Genomic DNA, 20,000 nt, shown 5'->3' on the forward strand with positions numbered 1-20,000 from the left:
GTCATCAGCCCCCTCCTATTTATCATAGTCCTCCAGGCAGTAAGACAGGAATTCAAAACAGGATGCCCCTGATGACCTTGCGCTAATTGCTGAGTCACTATCAGAACTATAGGAGAAGTTTCAGGTGTGGAAGCAAGGACTAGAATCGAAGGGCCTTAGAGTCAACCTAGCTAAAACCAAAGTCCTAATAAATAGGAAGGTAGACAAAACACAAACCCTTTCAGGTAGATGGCCCTGCTCCATCTGTAGAAAAGGCGTAGGTAGAAACTCTAAGATGTACCCAGTGTAAGTTATGGACACATAAGAGGTGCAGCAATATCAAAGGAAGGTTAACTAGGAAGTTAGTTTTTTGTATGTGGCAGATGTTCAGGAGCTATAAACACTGTAAATGTACAGAAAACAACTTCTGCCACATTCCAGGGAGGAAAAACTAGACATAGTTGATAGCTTCCGCTATCTAGGTGACCAAGTTAGTAGTGGAGGAGGGGTGTGCTGAAAGTGTAACTGCTAGAATAAGAATAGCCTGGGCCAAGTTTAGAGAGCTCTTACCTCTACTGGTGACAAGGGGCCTCTCACTCAGAGGTAAAAGGCAGATTGTATGACGCAAGTGTACGAACAGCCATGCTTCATGGCAGTGAAACATGGGCTGTGACTGCTGAGGACATGTGTAGGCGCGCAAGGAATGAAGCCAGTATGCTCTGATCAATGTGTAATGTCAGTGTACATACTCGACAGAGTGTAAGTATCTTGAGAGAAAAGTTGAACTTAAGAAGCATCAGTTGTGGTGTGCAAGAGAGACGATTGCACTGGTATGGTCATGTGGCAAGAATGGATGAGGATAGCTGTGTGAAAAAGTGCCACATCCTAACAGTTGAGGGATCCTGTGGAAGAGATAGGCCCAGGAAGACCTGAGATGAGGTGGTGAGGCACGGCCTTCGAACATTGGGTGTCACCGAGGTGATGACTTCTGACCGAGACCTTTGTATATGCTGTGTGTGAGAAGAACCCGGCAAGCCAAGTGAGACCTAAATCCAAGGCCTCTGCCAGAGGTGTAGCCAGCCCACTTATGCGTACCTCCCTTCATTGGACACTAAACTCCACTTGCGAAGACCTGTTGAGGCAAGTGAAATCGAACTAAATTCAACGACTGGCACCCATGACATCGTCGTCTCCTTCATTGGACATGAAACTCGGCTTGCAAAGACCTGTTGGGGCAATGTGAAAGTGAAATCGTGATGGCATCTGTGCCCAGCGCCGCTTTCCTGGGACTTGTGCCAGTGGTACTTGTGCCAGTGGTACTTGTGCCAGTGGTATTTGTGCCAGTGGCACGTTGTAAAGACACTCGAGCTAGATCGTTGCCAGTGTCGCTGGACTGGCTCCTGTGCAGGTGGCACGTAAAATACACCATTTCAAGTGTGGCCATTGCCAGTACCACCTGACTGGCCTTTGTGTGGGTGGCACGTAAAAGCACCCACTACACTCTCGGAGTGGCTGGCGTTAGGAAGGGCATCCAGCTGTAGAAACTCTGCCAAATTAGATTGGAGCCTGGTGTAGCCACCTGGTTCACCAGTCCTCAGTCAAATCGTCCAACCCATGCTAGCATGGAAAGCAGACGGTTAAACGATGATGATGATGATGATGATGATGATATATATATATATATATATATATATATATATATATATATATATATATATATATATATATATATATATATAGGTGCAGGGAGTAACTGTGTGGTAAGTAGCTTGCTTACCAACCACATAGTTCCGGGTTCAGTCCCACTGTGAGGCACCTTGTGCAGGTGCTTTCTACTATAGCTTTGGGTCGACCAAAGCCTTATGAAAGAAGCCAGTCATATATAGATGTGTGCGTTTCTATGTTTGTTCCCCACACCATCGCTTGACCACCGATGTCGGTGGTGTTTACATTCCTGTAACTTAGCCGTTCAGTAAAGGGGATTGATAGGATAAGTACCAGGCCTCCAAAGAATTATTCCTGGGGTCAAATTGTTTGGCTAAAGCTGGTGCTCCGGCATGGGCGCAGGCAAATGACTGAAACAAATAAAAGAATAAAAGAGAGTGTATATATATATATATCCTTTTATCTCTTTCCTTGTTTCAGTCATTAGACTGTGGCCATGCTGTGGCACCACCTGGAAGAATTTTGTGAGTCAAATGTATCAACATCAGTACTTATTTATTAACGCCCGGTACTTATTCTATCGGTTGTCTTTTGCTGAACCACGATGTTACGGAGACATAAACACAACACCATCAGTTGTCAAGTGGTGGTGGCTTTAGCTGGCCCAAGACTACATATAGTAGAAGACACTTGTCCGAAGTGCCACGCAATGGGACTGAACCTGCAACTATTTGTAAGGGAAGCAAGCTTCTTACCACACAGCCATAATTCAGATACAGATATATATGCATTCACAGCCACATATATAAAATTATGTTAAAATATAGTAGCAGCAGCAGTAGTAGCAGCAGATGCTGCTGATGCAGTGATTATGATGATGTGGCTACAGCATCAATATGGTAATATATATATATATATATATATATATATATATATATATATATATATATATATATACAAATATATATATATATATATATACAAATATATATATATATATATATACAAATATATATATATATATATATACAAATATATATATATATATATACAAATATATATATATATATATACAAATATATATATATATATATACAAATATATATATATATATATACAAATATATATATATATATATATACAAATATATATATACAAATATATATATATATATATATACAAATATATATATATATATACAAATATATATATATATATATATATACAAATATATATATATATATATACAAATATATATATATATATATACAAATATATATATATATATATACAAATATATATATATATATATATATATATACAAATATATATATATATATATATACAAATATATATATATATATATATATATACAAATATATATATATATATACAAATATATATATATACATACATACATACATACATACATACATACATACATACATACATACATACATACATACATATATATATAATATTGACAGTTTGTGGTCAGGTCATAGTTCAAATTCTACCCGGACAATACTCCAGTCACCAGCAATACCCCGGTCATCTGCAACCTTCTCTTCAGCAGAGACAAGGTTGCAGAGTATTGGTAAAAGGTGGTGGTGAGGGTGGGGGGTGTTGGGGGGCAGGTGGAGGCTAGGTGAGGCACCACAAACATAGTCATAGCAGTAACTTGGTGTAGTTAGTAGCTACATCAAGACACAGAGAAGAGAAGAGAAGAGGACATTTGCTGCCATTCAGTTATGATCTTAGTAACGGCAATAACAACAGTAGTAACAGTAGTGGTGCAGGTGAAACGGTGCTGGTGGTGGTGGTGGTGGCGGCGGCGGTGGTGGTGGTGTTGGTGGTGATAGCAGTGGTGGTGGTGGTGGCAGTGGTGGTGGCGGCGGCAGTGGTGGTGGTGGTGGTGTTGATAGCAGTGGTGGTGGTGGTGGCGGTGGTGGTGGCGGCGGTGGTGGTGGTGGTGGTGGCGGCGGTGGTGGTGGTGGCGGTGTTGGTGGTGATAGCAGTGGTGGTGGTGGTGGCGGTGGTCGTGGTGGTGGTGGTGGCGGTGGTGATAGCAGTGGTGGTGGTGGTGGTGGTGGTGTTGGTGGTGATAGCAGTGGTGGTGGTGGTGGCGGTGGTGGTGGTGGCGGCAGTGGTGGTGGTGATAGCAGTGGTGGTGGCGGTGGTGGCGGCAGTGGTGGTGGTGGTGGTGGCGGCGGCGGTGGTGGTGGTGGTAGTGGTGGTGATAGCAGTGGTGGTGGCGGTGGTGGTGGTGGTGGTGGTGGTGGTGGCGGTGGTGGTGGCGGTGGTGGTGGAATATGTACTGCTGGTAATGGTAGACGATGGTGGCATTGGCACTGCTTGTGGTAGTGAAATTAGCAATGATGGTGCTAGTGGAGGCAATGGACTGCAGCTGCTGTTGCCGCTGCTGCTGTTGCCGCTGCTGCTGCTGCTGCAGAAGCTGTTGTTCTTGCTGGTAATGGTGTTGGTGTTAACGGTAGTGATGAAGTTTGCTGTGCAGGTAGCAGAGGTAAGTAGGATGGTGATAGTGGTAGTGGTGGTAATGGTCGTAGTGGTGGTCGTCGTCATTGTCGTAGTGGTGACAATGGTTGTTGTGGTGGTAGCAGCAGTGGTATTGGTGGTAATGATCATAGTGGTAGTAATGGTGATGGTGATAATGTTGGTGCTGTTACTGCTGAGGGTAGTGCTAACGGTAGCGAAGTTTGTGGTGATAGTGGTGGTGGTGGTGGTGGTAGCAGTGGTTGTAAGGTGTTGGCAACAGAGATGGTTGTAGTAGTGATAATATTTGTAGTACTAGCAGTGAAGATGAAGTTTGTAATGGTAGTAACAGTGGAGGTGGCGGTAGTGATGATGATGATGGTGGTGGTAGTGTCACTGATGGCTAGTGTGGTAGTAGTGGTAGCTGTATTAGTAGTTACTATAGCAAGGATAACAGAGGCAGGATGGTCCAAAATTCGGACTATCATCATCATCATCATCATCGTTATGGTCACGTAAACCCTTTCTCCGTCAAAAGTAATGCTTATCTATTCTCATCGTTTTTGAATTAATCATGCATTATCTCATAGCTTTGAGATCTCCATGATGTTGTTTGTTTATTTTTAGACTGACATTGCAGGATAGAAGTGAGGAGCCAGACGTAGCCAGCTTGAACATAAAACAGGTTGAATATTTGGGCTGGATACGACCGGTTTAAATGCTGAAAGGTTTAAAGTCAACTTTTCCATGCTCACATTGTCAGATGCAATTTGATGAAACAGATTTTTCTATAGCCAGCCAGATGCCCTTCCTGTTACCAATCTTTACTTTGTCTTTCAGGCAAGGTAATATTCCCCCACCCTTCAGCCACCCCAGGTCAGACATCCTTCCATGGGAGATTAAAAAACAAAGTACACCACTAACATGATGGTGTCGCTTGTTTTACAGTCATGGAAGCTGTTGCACACTTACAGACATATAAGCACACGCATACAAACACTGTGAAGGTGCATGGCTCAGTGGTTAGAGCATCAGGCTCACAATTATGAGGTAGTGAGTTCAATTCCCAGACAGGGCGGTATATTTCTTTCACATTGCTCCAGTTCACTCAGCTGTAGAAATGAGTTGTGGCATCACTGGTGCCAAGCTGTATTGCCCCCTTTGCCTTTCCCTTGGATAACACAGGTGGCATGGAGAGGGGAGGCTGGTATGCATGGGCGACTGCTGGTCTTCCATAAACAACCTTGCTTGGATTTGTGCCTCGGAGGGTAACTTTCTCGGTGCAATCTCATGGTCATTTATAATCAAAAGGGGTCTTTACCCTTTACCCTATGTACATATAATGGTGTGGAGAGGAGAGGCTGGTATGCATGGGAAACTGCTGGTCTTCCATAAACAACCTTACCTGGATTTGTGCCTTGGAGGAGAACTTTCTAGGTGCAATCCCATGGTTATTCATGACCGAAGGGGTCTTTACATACATGATGGGCTTCTTTCAGTTTCCATCTACCAAATCCACTCACAAGGCTTAGACGACACTTGCCTCAGATGCCATGCACTGAGACTGAACCTAGATCCATGTCGTTGGGAAGCAAGCTTCTTAACCACACAAACATCAACTAAACCTATGAAGACAAAAATTCTTCATGGAACTATAAAAAAGGAAATCCAAACCCATCTTGAAGTTTCATAGATTATGTATCTGATGAGGACTCAAAAAACATCTCATATTATGAACAGAAGAGGAGATTTAGGGACACATTCCTATCTTTATAGCTGGCTGAATATCAACCAGGTCACTGTTAGATGTTCTATTTTAGAGACTTCTACATCCTAATACAGGACATTATTATTATTATTATTATTATTATTATTATTAACATTATTAACATTATTATTATTATCATCATCATCATCATCATCATCATCATTATTATTATTATTATCATTATCATTATTATTATTATTATTATTAACATTATTATTATTATTATTATCATCATCATCATTATTATTATTATTATTATAATTATTATTATCATCATTATTATTAATATTATTATTATTATTATTATTATTATTATTATTATTATTATTATTATTGAAGGTGGCAAGCTGGCAGAAATGTTAGCACGTCGGGAGAAATGCTTAGCAGTAGTTTGTCTATCTTGACATTCTGAGTTCAAATTCCGCTGAGGTCAACTTTGCTTTTCATCCTTTAGGGGTCGATGAATTAAGTACCAGTTGCGTGCAGGGGTCGATCTAATTGACTGACCCCCCACTTCCCCAAAATTTCGGGCCTTATGCCTAGAGTAGAAAAGATTATTATTATTATTATTATCATCATCATCATTATTGAAAGTGGTGAACTGGTAGAATCGATAGCACGCTGGACGAAATGCTTAGCGATAATTTTTGCCTGTTGCTACGTTCTTGATTACTGCTTCAATATGTCTTCTGAAATCACTAAATACATCAATCAGCTGACTTATATCCATGTTGGCCATTATGCCCCCCACGTCCTTGGTAATATTTCTGACATGCTTGCCCATCTCCCTTTCAGTGATGTCCTAAACCTAGTAGACTAAGGGGTTTAACTCTTTAGCATTTAAGCTGGTAATATCTGGCCCTAATATTCTACTTGTTTTATGTTTAAACCGGTTGTATCCAGCATCTCCTTCTTAGTTTACATTGTCATTCTGAAAATAAGCAGTCACCTTATTGAAATCTAAAAGCAACAAGATAATTCAGGATTAATTCGAAACGATATGAATGAATAAGAATTACTTTTGACAGAGTAATTTGAATACTAGGAAACCAAATCTTAGGGGGTAATGTGATGAAGGAAATTTGTGGCTATGCACTTCTGAGTCGTGCAGGTTGTATAATAATGAGCCACTTGCACATAAATCTCATGAGCAGGCTGTTCCGTTGATTGGATCAACTGGAATACATGCCATGATAATCAACGGAGTAAAAATGTATGTATGTGCCTGTGTATTCATGTGTGCATGTGTGTGTACATGTGTGCACGTATGTATGTATGTATGTATGCATGTGTGTGTACATGTGTGCACATATGTATGCATGTGTGTGTACATGTACGTAGGTATGTATGTGTGCACATATGTATGTGTGCACATATGTATGTGTATATGTATGTATGTATCTGTGCACATATGTATGTATGTATGTATGTGTGTGTGTGTACATGTGTGTATGTATGTATGTATGTTTGCATGCATGTATGCATGTATGTCATTATTCAGTTTTATTTCAAGATTTCTTGCCAACAAAGAAAGAGCTGGTTTCTACTCTAGATCCAAGGGTCCCTCAGTGGAATTTCAACATCAACAGGGTATATTTTTATATGCATATATGTATATGAGCAGATTTATATGTTTTGTTTTATGTATATATTCTCATGCTTATAGTTTTATGTCTAGACATGCTCCAAATCCTACATTAACCATCACTAGTAAATTCTGCATTTAAATTCTTGGACACTGCATTTTTCTATTGGGTTCTCTATTGTCTGGAACCATTTAACCATACCCCTCAAAACATGCTTATAGACATGTATTCATAAGTACCTACATATATACACACATATATAAATACACAGAAACAAACACACACACATGCATGCATGCATACATATATATGTGTTCGCTGCCAGTCCTCTGGCTGAACCAAACAAACGATGTTTCCATTTCTTTGCCTTTTTAAATAAAAAACAAATTGCTGATACTGTCTGCTTGTCTGTCACAACTCCTGACAAAAGAGTTAGCATTTTTTGTTTCTTTTTGGAGATGTGGGAGCTGAATTCGGGCTGCAAAATGTTGGAACAAAAACTAAAAGACATTTCAGTAAAACATTGTCAGTGTGCATGTACAACAGAGAGTAAACATTTTGAGAGAAAAAAACTGAGCATAAGAGACATCAGATGAAGTGTGCATGAAAGACGACTGCACTGGTATGGCACCGTGTGACGCACATGGATGAGGACAGCTATGTAAAGAAGTGCCAATCTCTAACTGTGGAGGGGAACCTGTGGTAGACTCAGGAAGACATGGGATGAGGTGGTGAAGCATGATTTTTGAACAATGGCGCAGGAGTAGCTGTGTGGTAAGTAGCATGCTTACCAGCCACATGGTCCTGGGTTCAATCCCACTGCGTGGCACCTTGGGCAAGTGTCTTCTACTATAGCCTCGGGCCGATCAAAGCCTTGTGAGTGGATTTGGTAGACAGAAACTGGAAGAAGCCCGTTGTGTATATATATATATATATATATACATATATATATATATGTGGACGTTAAATGACGATGATGATGATGTATGTGTGTGTGTATGTTTGTGTGTCGGTGTTTGTCTCCCCAGCATCGCTTGACAACCGATGCTGGTGTGTTTGCATCCCCGTAACTTAGCGGTTCGGCAAAAGTGACCGATAGAATAAGTACTAGATTTACAAAGAATAAGCTCTGGAGTCAATTTGCTCAACTATAAAAGGCAGTGCTCCAGCATGGCCGCAGTCAAATGACTGAAACAAGTAAAAGAGTAAAAAGAGTAATGGGCTCATGGACACGATGACAAGTGACCAACACCTTTGGCAATATACCATGCTTGAGAAGACCCGTCAAGCCAAGTGGCCAATGCAGGTGTCATGTAACTGGCACCCTTGTCAGTGGTATGTAAAAATCACCCATTAACTCTTGGAGTGGTTGGCATTAGGAAAGGCATCCAGTCATAGAAACCATGCCAAATCAGACTGGAGTCCGGTGCAGCTCTCCAACTTACCAGCTCCAGTCAAACTGTCTAACCCATGCCAGCATGGAAAGTAGGCATTAAACGATGATAATGATGATGATGATGATTCCAGCCAACGTTCCAAATATTCCAAATACTCTCTAACCTAGACAGATCTCTCCCTACCCCAACTAAAACTGTAGTTTGGGTTCAGAATTTCAGGGTTTGTGTATACTGATATAGGGTTACTATGACAACATAATAGATCCAATCATGCAGAGTTCTGATTTAATCTGTTCAGTCAGCAAGCTTAGATCAATGGCCTGTGCAACAAAGTTCGTTTGTTATCGTGGTTATTAAGTTATTTTTAAATTAGTCAATATGACTGATTGTTAGATAAGGAGACTGTTTATGACTTGAACTCATCGTTATCTTCATCATGTTGTTGTCATCATAATCATCATTGTCACCGTAATCAAAAGCAGTGGCCTCGTAATCATCAATATCGACTTGATAATTATTAAAGCTCTTACCACCATCACCATCACCATTACTATCATCATCATCATCAAATGCAAAAGCAGCAGCAGCATTACCATCATCCTCACCTCAGTGTCACCTTTCTAAAACTACCCTTATCACCACCATCATTATCATCATCATCATCGTCGTCATCCTGAACGATGTCATATAATATTTTATTTTACTTTGGCATTTTGTTGCTAAATAGAGAATCCACTCATTTTCCCATAAAATCCTAACATTACCAGAAGAGTACATAACGTGTGTGTGTGTGTGGCTAACTCTGTGTATGTGTGTACTCATATACATGTGCATACGTGTGCACATATGTACGTGACATGTATGCAGATGGAGTCATGGAGACATGCAGTTGTGCAGTTGTGCAGGAGTGGGACTGTTTGTTAGATATAACATATCTAAATTTTACATATAAGTCTCAAACTATGAGAAAAGAAAAAAAATTGATTACTTGATTAAAACGTTACAAGGTAATTTAATTCCCTTTACCTTTGCAAACCCACAAAGATCTACTTTACCTATCAACCTTTTGTGAGGGGAGGAGGCCATCAATAAAAGTAGTTACCAGTCATCTGCTGGTAATGGGTTTATCTTAATCACCTTCATAGGTTAACCATCAGTATTTTCATGCTCACATAACTGTAATCTGGCAGAATCATCATAAGTACATTGGACAAAATTCTTAGTGCCATTTTTTCCAGCTCTTTATGCTGTCAGTTCAAATGCCATCTAGGTCAACTTTGCCTTTCACTCCATTGACAGGATCAATAAAAATAAAGTACAAGTCAATTACCAGGGTTGATCAATTTACTTGCCACTCCCCTCAAATTTTCTGGTCTTCAGCCTAGCAACAAGCCTGCATCCTATTCAGGAGGAATGTTGTGTTCTTGGTCGCTTAAACATCTGGCTAACTGGCCTTAAGAGTCCTGGAAACTGGCCTTAAGTAGTTCTGGGAACTAACTGGCCTTAGGAGTCCTAGGAACTGGCTAACTGGCCTTAGGATTCCTGGAAACTGGCTAACTGGCCATAGGAGTTCTAGATCTCAGGAAGAAAAAAAAATCACTGAGAGAGAGAGGGGGGGGGGGGGCAGAATCACCTCAATCGACATTTGACGTCCACATTTCCATGCTTGCATGAGAAGGAATGTAAGTGGGCTGGTTACACTCCTGGCATAGGCCATGGATTATGGTCTCACTTGGTTTGCCGGGTCTTCTCAAGCACAGCATATTTCCAAAGGTCTCAGTCACTAGCCATTGCCTCAGTGAGGCCTAATGTTCGAAGGTCATGCTTCACCACCTCATCCCAGGTCTTCCTGGGTCTACCTCTTCCACAAGGTCTCTCAACTGCTCGGGTGTGGCACTTTTTCACACAGCTATCCTCATCCATTCACGTCACATGACCATACCAACACAATCGTCTCTCTTGCACACCACATCTGAAGCTTCTGAGGTCCAACTTTTCTCTCAAGGTATTTACACTCTGTCGAGTATGCACACTGACATTGAGAACAGTGCATACCATCAAAGTGATACTGAGGTAAAATATACAAAGCCCAGTATACCCATCATGACTACCCGTCTGATAAGGGTACACCAGGCACATGCATTACAACTACATGTGGGTGACATGGTGACCTTATATCAAGATAAACAATACATGACCTTGCAGGTGGAGCCCAGTTAGAATTTTCTTTAGGTCAAGTAGCCCATCCCCTTCAAAAGGTCCCTGAATAACAATTGTTTAAGGATGTTGAATGAAACACCCATGTTTCCAGAGGTGAATTATTGAAACCCCAAAGAATTCCTCGCAATACATGGCTATGATGCTCCCCCACTACTTCTGCTCAGTGATCAAAGATGCACATATCATCAGCCACTAAGGGACATGCTCAACTGGTTAAGGTCAAACAACGGACAAGCAAATCTGAGCAGAATATTTGCTGTAGCCCATCTTTTATCGCAAGACAAAACAATTATTATTATTATTATTATTAGGGCAGTGAGCAGGCAGAATCATTAGCACACCAGGCAAAATGCTTAGTGGCACTTTGTCTTTACATTCTGAGTTCAAATTCCACCAAAGTCAACTTTGCCTTTCATGCCTGTTTTGCTTTGGGATCAATTTAATTGTTTTAGCCCCTTCCCCAAAATTGCTGGCCATGTGCCAAAATTACTATTATTATTTTGCTTAGGTATAGTGATACTAATAACCAGGTGTAAAACTCAATATACATATGCTTCAGAAAAAAAAGTGTTAGTCAAGTACAGAGCGTAATATGAAATTGAATAAATGACTATGAAACAAGAAATTATATAATGAACTTCCATTAGCTTACAGCTGTTTCTGCTATAAGAAGCAATGCACTAATAGTTGAGTGCTTGTGTATCACCTTATAGCTTCAGCAGAGCCTCAAAAATGAAGTGCTCATATTTATATATAGTGTATCTAGGACTATAGATATCATGTAGAAGGGAAACTTCACTGATATTTCTAGTAGATCAAGTGACTATATAAAGGTAACTGTAGTGGTTTGGGGGAGATAAAGCTCAGTTTATTGCAACCTCTACTGCTGATAAAAATACAGTCGTGCATTAGTCCCGGAATTCAATGGGTCAAGTAAACTTTTTGATCAAAGTTTGTAACTAACCCCACCATCACCACCACCACCAACAACAACAATGAGGACACTGTCTCATCCCTACAACCCTCATGCCAGATACAGTGATTCTAAAATGTTCTTATAGTTTTAAAATGGTAGATTAGGCTGCTAGGGTAATTATAAGAGTCTCCAATCAACTCCTGGATATTTATGTTACCGATGTATAAAATTAGTGGTGATAAAGGTTGTTGTGTGATGAATATTATTGTGATAATTGTCGTGATAGCAATAGGAAGGTTGGCGCTGTTTATTCCCACCACCACCACACTCTCCAGCCGACTGTTGGTTCCGATCCACAAGACCAACGATAAAAGTAGCTGTTTCAGTCAAAGAGCAGCGAATACTTCTTTCAGACATGGCATATCAAAGATTACATTTTCCAAAATATCCCTCCTTGTTTTACGCCTGCAGGGTGTGATATTAGGGAAATAGAAATTTGACTGTTGTTTCTTGCCTGGTGAGTGTCCACTTGTAAGTTCTCTCAATGCTTCGGTATGTTTGTAAGTAAAACGATGATTCTCTGTATATTTATAAATTATAGAAACTCAAACCGTTCAAAGGGAAATAACAAAAACAGGGGAGGTAACAACGTTATATTTAAGTTTTTTTGTTTTTTTTTAATTCTCGCTTCTAAATTTGCTGGGTTTACAAATTTTAAACTTCATACATAGAGAAACGATAAAATTTTGCACATGAAAATGAAGAAAAATAAATGAAGACATCGTTTTGTAAAATAGATTTTAAAAGTAAACGACTAGGCGTTACTTAATGACGAATGTTAACATTCTTACTTAGTATGTAAGCAAGCATGTTAGCATTCAATTGCAGGAGACAAACGGACAGACAATAAAGATAGACGAATAAATATCGTATGGAAGGATGAGGTGAGATGTCTGAATGACATAGCTACATGAGTAATAAATTCAATTGACGCCATTATTAATCTTGGATGAAAGAGACACTCTCCTTCTTGAATGAACTCTTCTGCCTTGTTTCACCCTTTGGATTGTGGTCAGGCTAACACATTACTTTGAAGGGTAAAACGAATGAACCCTTATTTATTCATTTATTTATTTTTTTTATTACTGATTCTATCGATGTCCTTTGCTGAACTACAAAGTTAACACCAGTTATCAAGTAGTGGTGGGTGACAAATAAATGTGCATGCACGCGTGCACAGACATATATATGGGCTTCTTTCAGTTTCCATTCACAAGGCCTTGATCAGACCAGGGCTATAACAGAAGACACTAGTCCAAGGTGCCATGCAATGGGACTGAACCTAGAACCATATGGTTAGGAAGCACACGTCTTACTTACACAGCCAAGCCTGTGCCTATAATTAATAAACATTTAAAAAAGAAGAAAAAAAGAGACAGATAGTCAATTGTGCTCTTCTATGCCAGACAGTGCTCAACAAAATTTTCCACATAGTGCCACACCATATTGAAAGCTCTGTACTTAGATATTCCAAAAGCCAAAAGACTACATTTAATCATTATAAGTTTAACAACAATTTAAGTAAGTTCTGGGAGAGAAAGGGCAGCATTTATTCCATAGCAGGTGCAAAGATGTAATCTTCAGCATTGATGGTTAACAATAATTAAAACTGTGACAAAAAAATAAATATTTGTACACATTATATTCTATGAGTAAATTGTATTATAGTAAAATGCCTTTTCATGACCAAAGTGTTTGTTTTCAGTTTGCCTACATGCATGTGCGTGTACATACACACTCACAAACATACATACACAAAAAATTGTTTGCAAAGCTGAAGAGAACTAAAAGCACTTACATTTACACAAAAAACAAAAATGGTATTTTCAACTTGTCTGTATCAATTTGTCTTATTAAAGTTATTTTTTTTGAATAATTTTTAATTAAAAAAAACAATTTTTTTCTAACACACACAAACATACATGCATGCATATACACATGCAGGCAGATAACACATACACTGGGGATAAGAAGCGATCAAGCCAGAAGATAATAACCAAGACAAGTAGTCAGACATTGTGAGACCAGTGAAATTCAGGCCAGCATGGAAAAGACAGATATATCAAAGATGATTGTACAAATATGAGGGGACGCTGAAAAGATTCTGGTTTGGGGTAAATAAAAATACAGAAGGATCAGTTAATTATGATTTTATTCAACATATTCCCCTCTCAGATTCACACATTGATTACAACGGTCCTTCAAGTTTTCCTAAACATAAAAGAACTCAGAAGGTTGGGCCTCCAATCAGGCATTTCACGACACCCTTAATGCCAGGAACTTTTCAGCACCCCCTCGGATGTACATATATATGACAATGAAATGAAGAGGAGTATACATATGTATACACATACATAAATTTAAAGACAGAACCAGCGTACATAGACACAAAAGCACATTCATCATATTTTAACTACGAAAATATGAGAATGAAAGAAAGAAAAAAAAGAACTTCAGTACATGCACATAGAACACACTTCAAACCGAAGAAGAAATAATAATGATAATAATAATAAGTGACACAAAACTGAAAGCGATTCATGCAAACTAAGTTGATAGACACATGGTGAAAATAAACATAGAATTACAACTTACCACTTGGATCAACGTAAGCATCTAATTGAAAAAAGGCCATATAAGTTTAATTATCTTATTTCACTTTCAATATTGTAGACTATTATATGATATTATATTATATATAATTTATGACACAATTTAACTGTGTGTGTGTGTGTATGATACCTTATCTATATAAGCTACATTATTTTAAAGTTTTTAAGCAGTTCTTTATAGATTAAATCAATAGTGGAAAGTGGAAACAAAAGGATGAATTGCAAAAAAAATTGTCATTTATTTCGAAAATTATTTATAACAGCTTAGCCCTCTTTATTTCATTTAATTAGCCACTAGGGCTGTATACAGAGGTGCAAGAAGCTTAGGCCCTCTTGTGACATCCAAGCCTATTGATTGGCCCCCAAGCTGAAAGGACTTTGAGGCAGATCCATTGGCCTGATGGAAGAAATGTTGCGAATGGTTGGTTTTGAAGTGTAATAGCCAATCAGAGATCGTCTTTCAGTAGATGTATCTCAATACAAAAAAAAAAAAAAATTTAGAGTCTTTTTGGCTACACAAACCAAAACACCATGTGTCTCAAAAGGGTTAAAATAAACCCTAGAATTAGCATTTAGCATCCTGTTGAAAAATTTTAAAGTCAATAACCCAATTCTATAATGATTCTGTTACAGAATAAAAATGATTGATATAAGAAAGGCTTAGAGTTGTCTCCCTTACATTTAAGAACTCTCAATTTCTTTAGAATGAATGTAAATAAAGTTAGTATGATTCTTGTGATATCATGCATTTCAGGACTGTCTCACTGATGTAGTCAGGTGTGGTATTGTGTCATATAAGAAGCTAAGCAATAAAAATGATCAGGAATTCTTGCTTTCCTGCTTCACCAATATGCAAATGACTTAATTTTATTAACAGAGCCTCAATGGTTTAGTTGGATTTACCATTTTATAAGTATATATCTTTTGTATATACATGTACATAGGAAGGAGTGTGGCTTAGTGGATAGGGCATTCGGCTCATGATCGTAAGGTCGTGAGTTCAATTCTCAGCAACGCGTTGTACCCTTGAGCAAGACACTTTATTTCACGATGCTCCAGTCCAATCAGCTGGCAAAAATGAGTAGTATCTGTATTTCAAAAGGGTCGGCCTTATCACACTGTGTCATGCTGAATCTCCTTGAGAGCTATGCTAAGGGTACATGTGTCTGCGGAGTGCTCAGCCACTTTCATGTTAATTTAATGAGCAGGCTATTCTGTTGATCGTATCAGCTGGGACCCTCATCGTTGTAACCGATGGAGCGCTCCATGCATGTACATATGTATGTATATTTATATATGTTTATATGCACATACATGTGTGTGATTGTGTGTAAAAGTGTTTCATGCTTATATATACCAAGATGTGTGTGTGTGTGTATATATATATATATATATACTTTTGTGTGTGTGTGTCCCAAATGTGACTAAGAATGCCGAGATACTTACATTGCTAAAAATAGGAGTAAAATACTCTTTGCGCTGTAGGAAGAGTGCAAATGCATAAACATATGCTGATAGAGGAAGAAACTAACCCATGACCAAATCGAGAATCTGACTAAACATCTAGTTTCACGTATTTCTATACGTTTCATCAGTGAGAGCCACCCAATCAGCTGGTGTCAGCTAAATTTGCCAGTCAGCATATATGTATTTACCATAGAAATCAATGGATGATTTAGTGGAATGCTAAAGCATATAGAAAAAATTAATATAAACAGCCAGGCACGATATATTACCATAAAGGTAACATTCAATCATCACTAAATGTGACTAAGGGTCAGATATGGACTATATAGACACACGCATGGCTATATGGTTAAGAAGTTTGCTTCCTAATTATGAGGCTTCTAAGGTGGCACTTTGGGCAAGCATTTCCTGCTATAGCCCTAGGTCATCTGAAGTGGATTTGGTAAATGGAAACTGGAAAAAAACCCATCATGTACGTATATATGTATGAATGCATGTGTGTATAGGTACCATATATATATATATATATATATATATATATATTTAAGTGGAAAATGGAGAAACAAACACAAGAAGAAGCAAGTCAATTGGGCTAGTTAGCCATTGATTTAATTATGTGGAGATTATATAAGTAATCTCCAGGAGTGCCTTCAGATTTAACTATCCCCTGGTTGCTTAGATACTTCAGACAACCCCTGAAATATTGAAGCAATCCTATCATATACCTATATGTATATAGTCAACCATAGAGCCATGCTTGTGTCGATATAGTCCATATCTGACCTTTAGTCACATTTAGTGATAAATGAATTTTACCTTTATATTTGATGTAATGTTCACATTGCTTAATTAAATGGAGTCACATGAAACGATCGTACTGCATTAACTTTGGATATCTTTGTTGCTTATTCTGACTTTAATCACCTTATTTTGGAATTGTTTGGATAATACCATACTTAATTCTGGTGCCTAAACTTAAGTACCATATTCACCTGAATCTAAATTTTATATGTATATACATATTCAGAAGCCACTCTGAATGAAATGGTAAATTTTAAAAAGCACCAAAAATAATTTTTTACTGCTAGTTGCTGTTAACTCTTCAAGGTACCAAAGTGTTTAATTTTGTTATTATCCTCATCATCATTATTATTATTATTATTATTATAACTGAAATTATTTGTGCACATTTAAATTAGTTTCCTTTCATTATTTAAATTGTAATTTTGATATTTTATTTAAAATATTGCTGCAAAACTTTGATTTATCATCTGACATTTTCAGTTTAAAGTAAACTGCAAAATGGAATCCATACATGCCACGTATATCTCCATTGAATTACACTGACCAAAACAACATTTTTCACAAGTAATATAAACGTTGCCTCTCTCATACAATTAGAAATTGATCTCAAGCAATTTAGGTACAATTATGTTGTGAGAGTTACATAAAAAAGAACGGGCCTGATGTATTTGATAATATTTTATACTCCATCAGTTAAAAGGAACCTTATCAGTTTTTACTGGAATTATTTTGAAATTGTTAGTCGTTAGTAAATAATGAAAGCATAAAAACTCACTAGTCACAATGAATTTATTCATTACTAACACACACGTTTTTTTGTTTGGGTTTCTTTTTTATATTACATGAGTTAAATAAAATAGAGTAGGGTGAATTCAATAATGAAAGCTTTAGTAGTATAACATGGTTTCATTTTCTGAAAAATTTCAAATGCTGTTGTCTCAAATTTTCGTAAATGGAACGGTAATTTCTGATGCAAACATAATGCAATTACAAATGCAAGCAAATTACATTTATAATTATATTTATTATGTACACAGTCATCATTTGAATTGGAAGCATGTAACGAAGTATAACAGTATTCATTCTTGTTCTACATTCTCACCCATCTCCCAATTTTCATTCTTGCTTTTCTTTATTCTCCACCCCCATACTGGTGGGTTTTTTGGTTTTTTTTTTTTTTTTTTTTTTTTTCAATTACTCAACCTTGTGCACTTTTCCAGGTGAAAGAGGAGGAGATAAAGACCAACAAAGAAAAAAAAAGAAAGGAAACTGTGTGAAAGGCAACCAGCCTCTGTATTAATAATTAACAAAGAGAAAAGAAGTAATATATAAGATCAAACAAAACAAACAAACAGAAATATGGATAAAGCTATCTAAAGAGGGAAGGGTCTAAAGATTAATTACAGAATTAGAGAACTCTTTTATTTTATTCTTTTATTTGTTTCAATCATTCAGTGGCCATGTTGGAGTAATGCCTAGGAGGATTTTAGTCAAGCAGATCGATACCAAGGCTATTTTTTTAAGTGTGGTACTTACTCTATTGGTCTCTTTTGCTGAACCACTGCATTAAGAGGACATAAACAAACAAACACTGGTTGTCTCGTTTGTGAAGCATCATTTGAGCGTAGCTGATGCCAGTGCCGCCTGACTAGCACCTGTACCAGTATCACATAAAAAGCACCATTTGAGTGTGGTTGATGCCAGTGCTCCCTGAATAGCTCCTGTGCCAGTGGCATGTAAAAAGCACCCACTACACTCTTGGAGTGGTGGGCATTAGGAAAGGCATCCAGCTGTAGAAACCTTGCCAAATTAGATTGGAGCCTGGTGCAGCCTCTAGGTTTGCCAATCCTCAGTCAAACCATCTAACCCATGCCAGCATGGAAAGCAGACGTTAAACAATGATATATATATATATGTATATCATCATCATCATCGTTTAACGTCCGCTATCCATGCTAGCATGGGTTACACGATTTGACTGAGGACTGGCAAGCCAGAAGGCTGCACCAAGCTCCAATCTGATCAGGCAGAGTTTCTACAGCTGGATGCCCTTCCTAACACCAACCACTCCGAGAGTGTAGTGGGTGCTTTTACGTGCCACCAGCACAAGGGCCAGTCACACGATACTGGCAACGGCCATGCTCAAAATGGTGTTTTTTACATGCCACCTGCACGGGAGCCAGTCCAGTGGCACTGGCAACGACCTCGCTCAAATGATTTTCTAATGTGCCACCAGCACAAGTGCTAGAAGACGACGCTGGTAACAATGGAATTTATATATATATATATATATATATATATATATATATATATATATATATATTAATCAATGAAATTCCAACTTAATCTGATTTTCATGTTTTATTATTTGCAATTTTACAATATTCCAATAAACTAGTACTTTCATGTGTTATGCAATCATCAGGTTTATGCAGTGGCAGCCATGTTCCACAATTGACAACAGTCACTACATAAACCTGATGATTGCATAATACATAAAAGTACTAGTTTATTTCAATATTGTAAAAATTGTAAATAACAAAGCGTGAAAATCAGACCAAGTTGGAATTTCATTGATTAATATATTCTTCTATATATAATCATACAAACTCGGATATATAATATATATATATATATATATATAACAAGCTTCCACCCAGTTTCTGTCTACCAATTTACTCACAAGCCATTAGTTACCCTGGAGCTATAGTAGAAGGCACTAGTTCAAGGCATCACACAGTTGAACAGCCCCTGAAATCACGTGGCTGCAAAGTGAACTATTTAATCACATAACCATACTTGCACCTACAATAAAGGGTAAAAAGCCCCTTTGATTATAAATGACCATGGGATTGCACCTAGAAAGTTCCCCTCTGAGGCACAAGTCCAGGCGAGGTTGTTTATGGAAGACCAGCAGTCGCCCATGCATACCGGCTTCCCCTCTCCATGCCACTGATGTTATCCAAGGGAAAGGCAAAGGCTGATACAGTTTGGCACCAATAATGTTGCAACTTTTTCTACAACTGAGTGAAT

At 38.2% G+C, this 20,000-nt stretch overlaps 1 protein-coding gene across 4 annotated transcripts in view; it reads right to left on the minus strand.

Moving 5' to 3' along the window:
- Window positions 1-20,000, minus strand: part of LOC106882433 (uncharacterized) — a 233,419-nt gene that overhangs the window by 81,649 nt on the left and 131,770 nt on the right. For 2 of the 4 annotated variants that reach the window (XM_089365501.1, XM_052973727.2), the window contains exon 7: window positions 14,680-14,700. The exons of the other annotated variants lie outside the window; for them this stretch is intronic. In XM_089365501.1, the coding sequence (XP_089221627.1) occupies window positions 14,680-14,700 (21 nt within the window). The remainder of the gene's footprint in view (window positions 1-14,679; window positions 14,701-20,000) is intronic. 4 annotated transcript variants of the gene reach the window in all.

The sequence above is a fragment of the Octopus bimaculoides genome, chromosome Z, assembly GCF_046866305.1.
Source record: "Octopus bimaculoides isolate indiv1 chromosome Z, ASM4686630v1, whole genome shotgun sequence".
NCBI classification, from domain to species: Eukaryota; Metazoa; Mollusca; class Cephalopoda; order Octopoda; family Octopodidae; genus Octopus; species Octopus bimaculoides.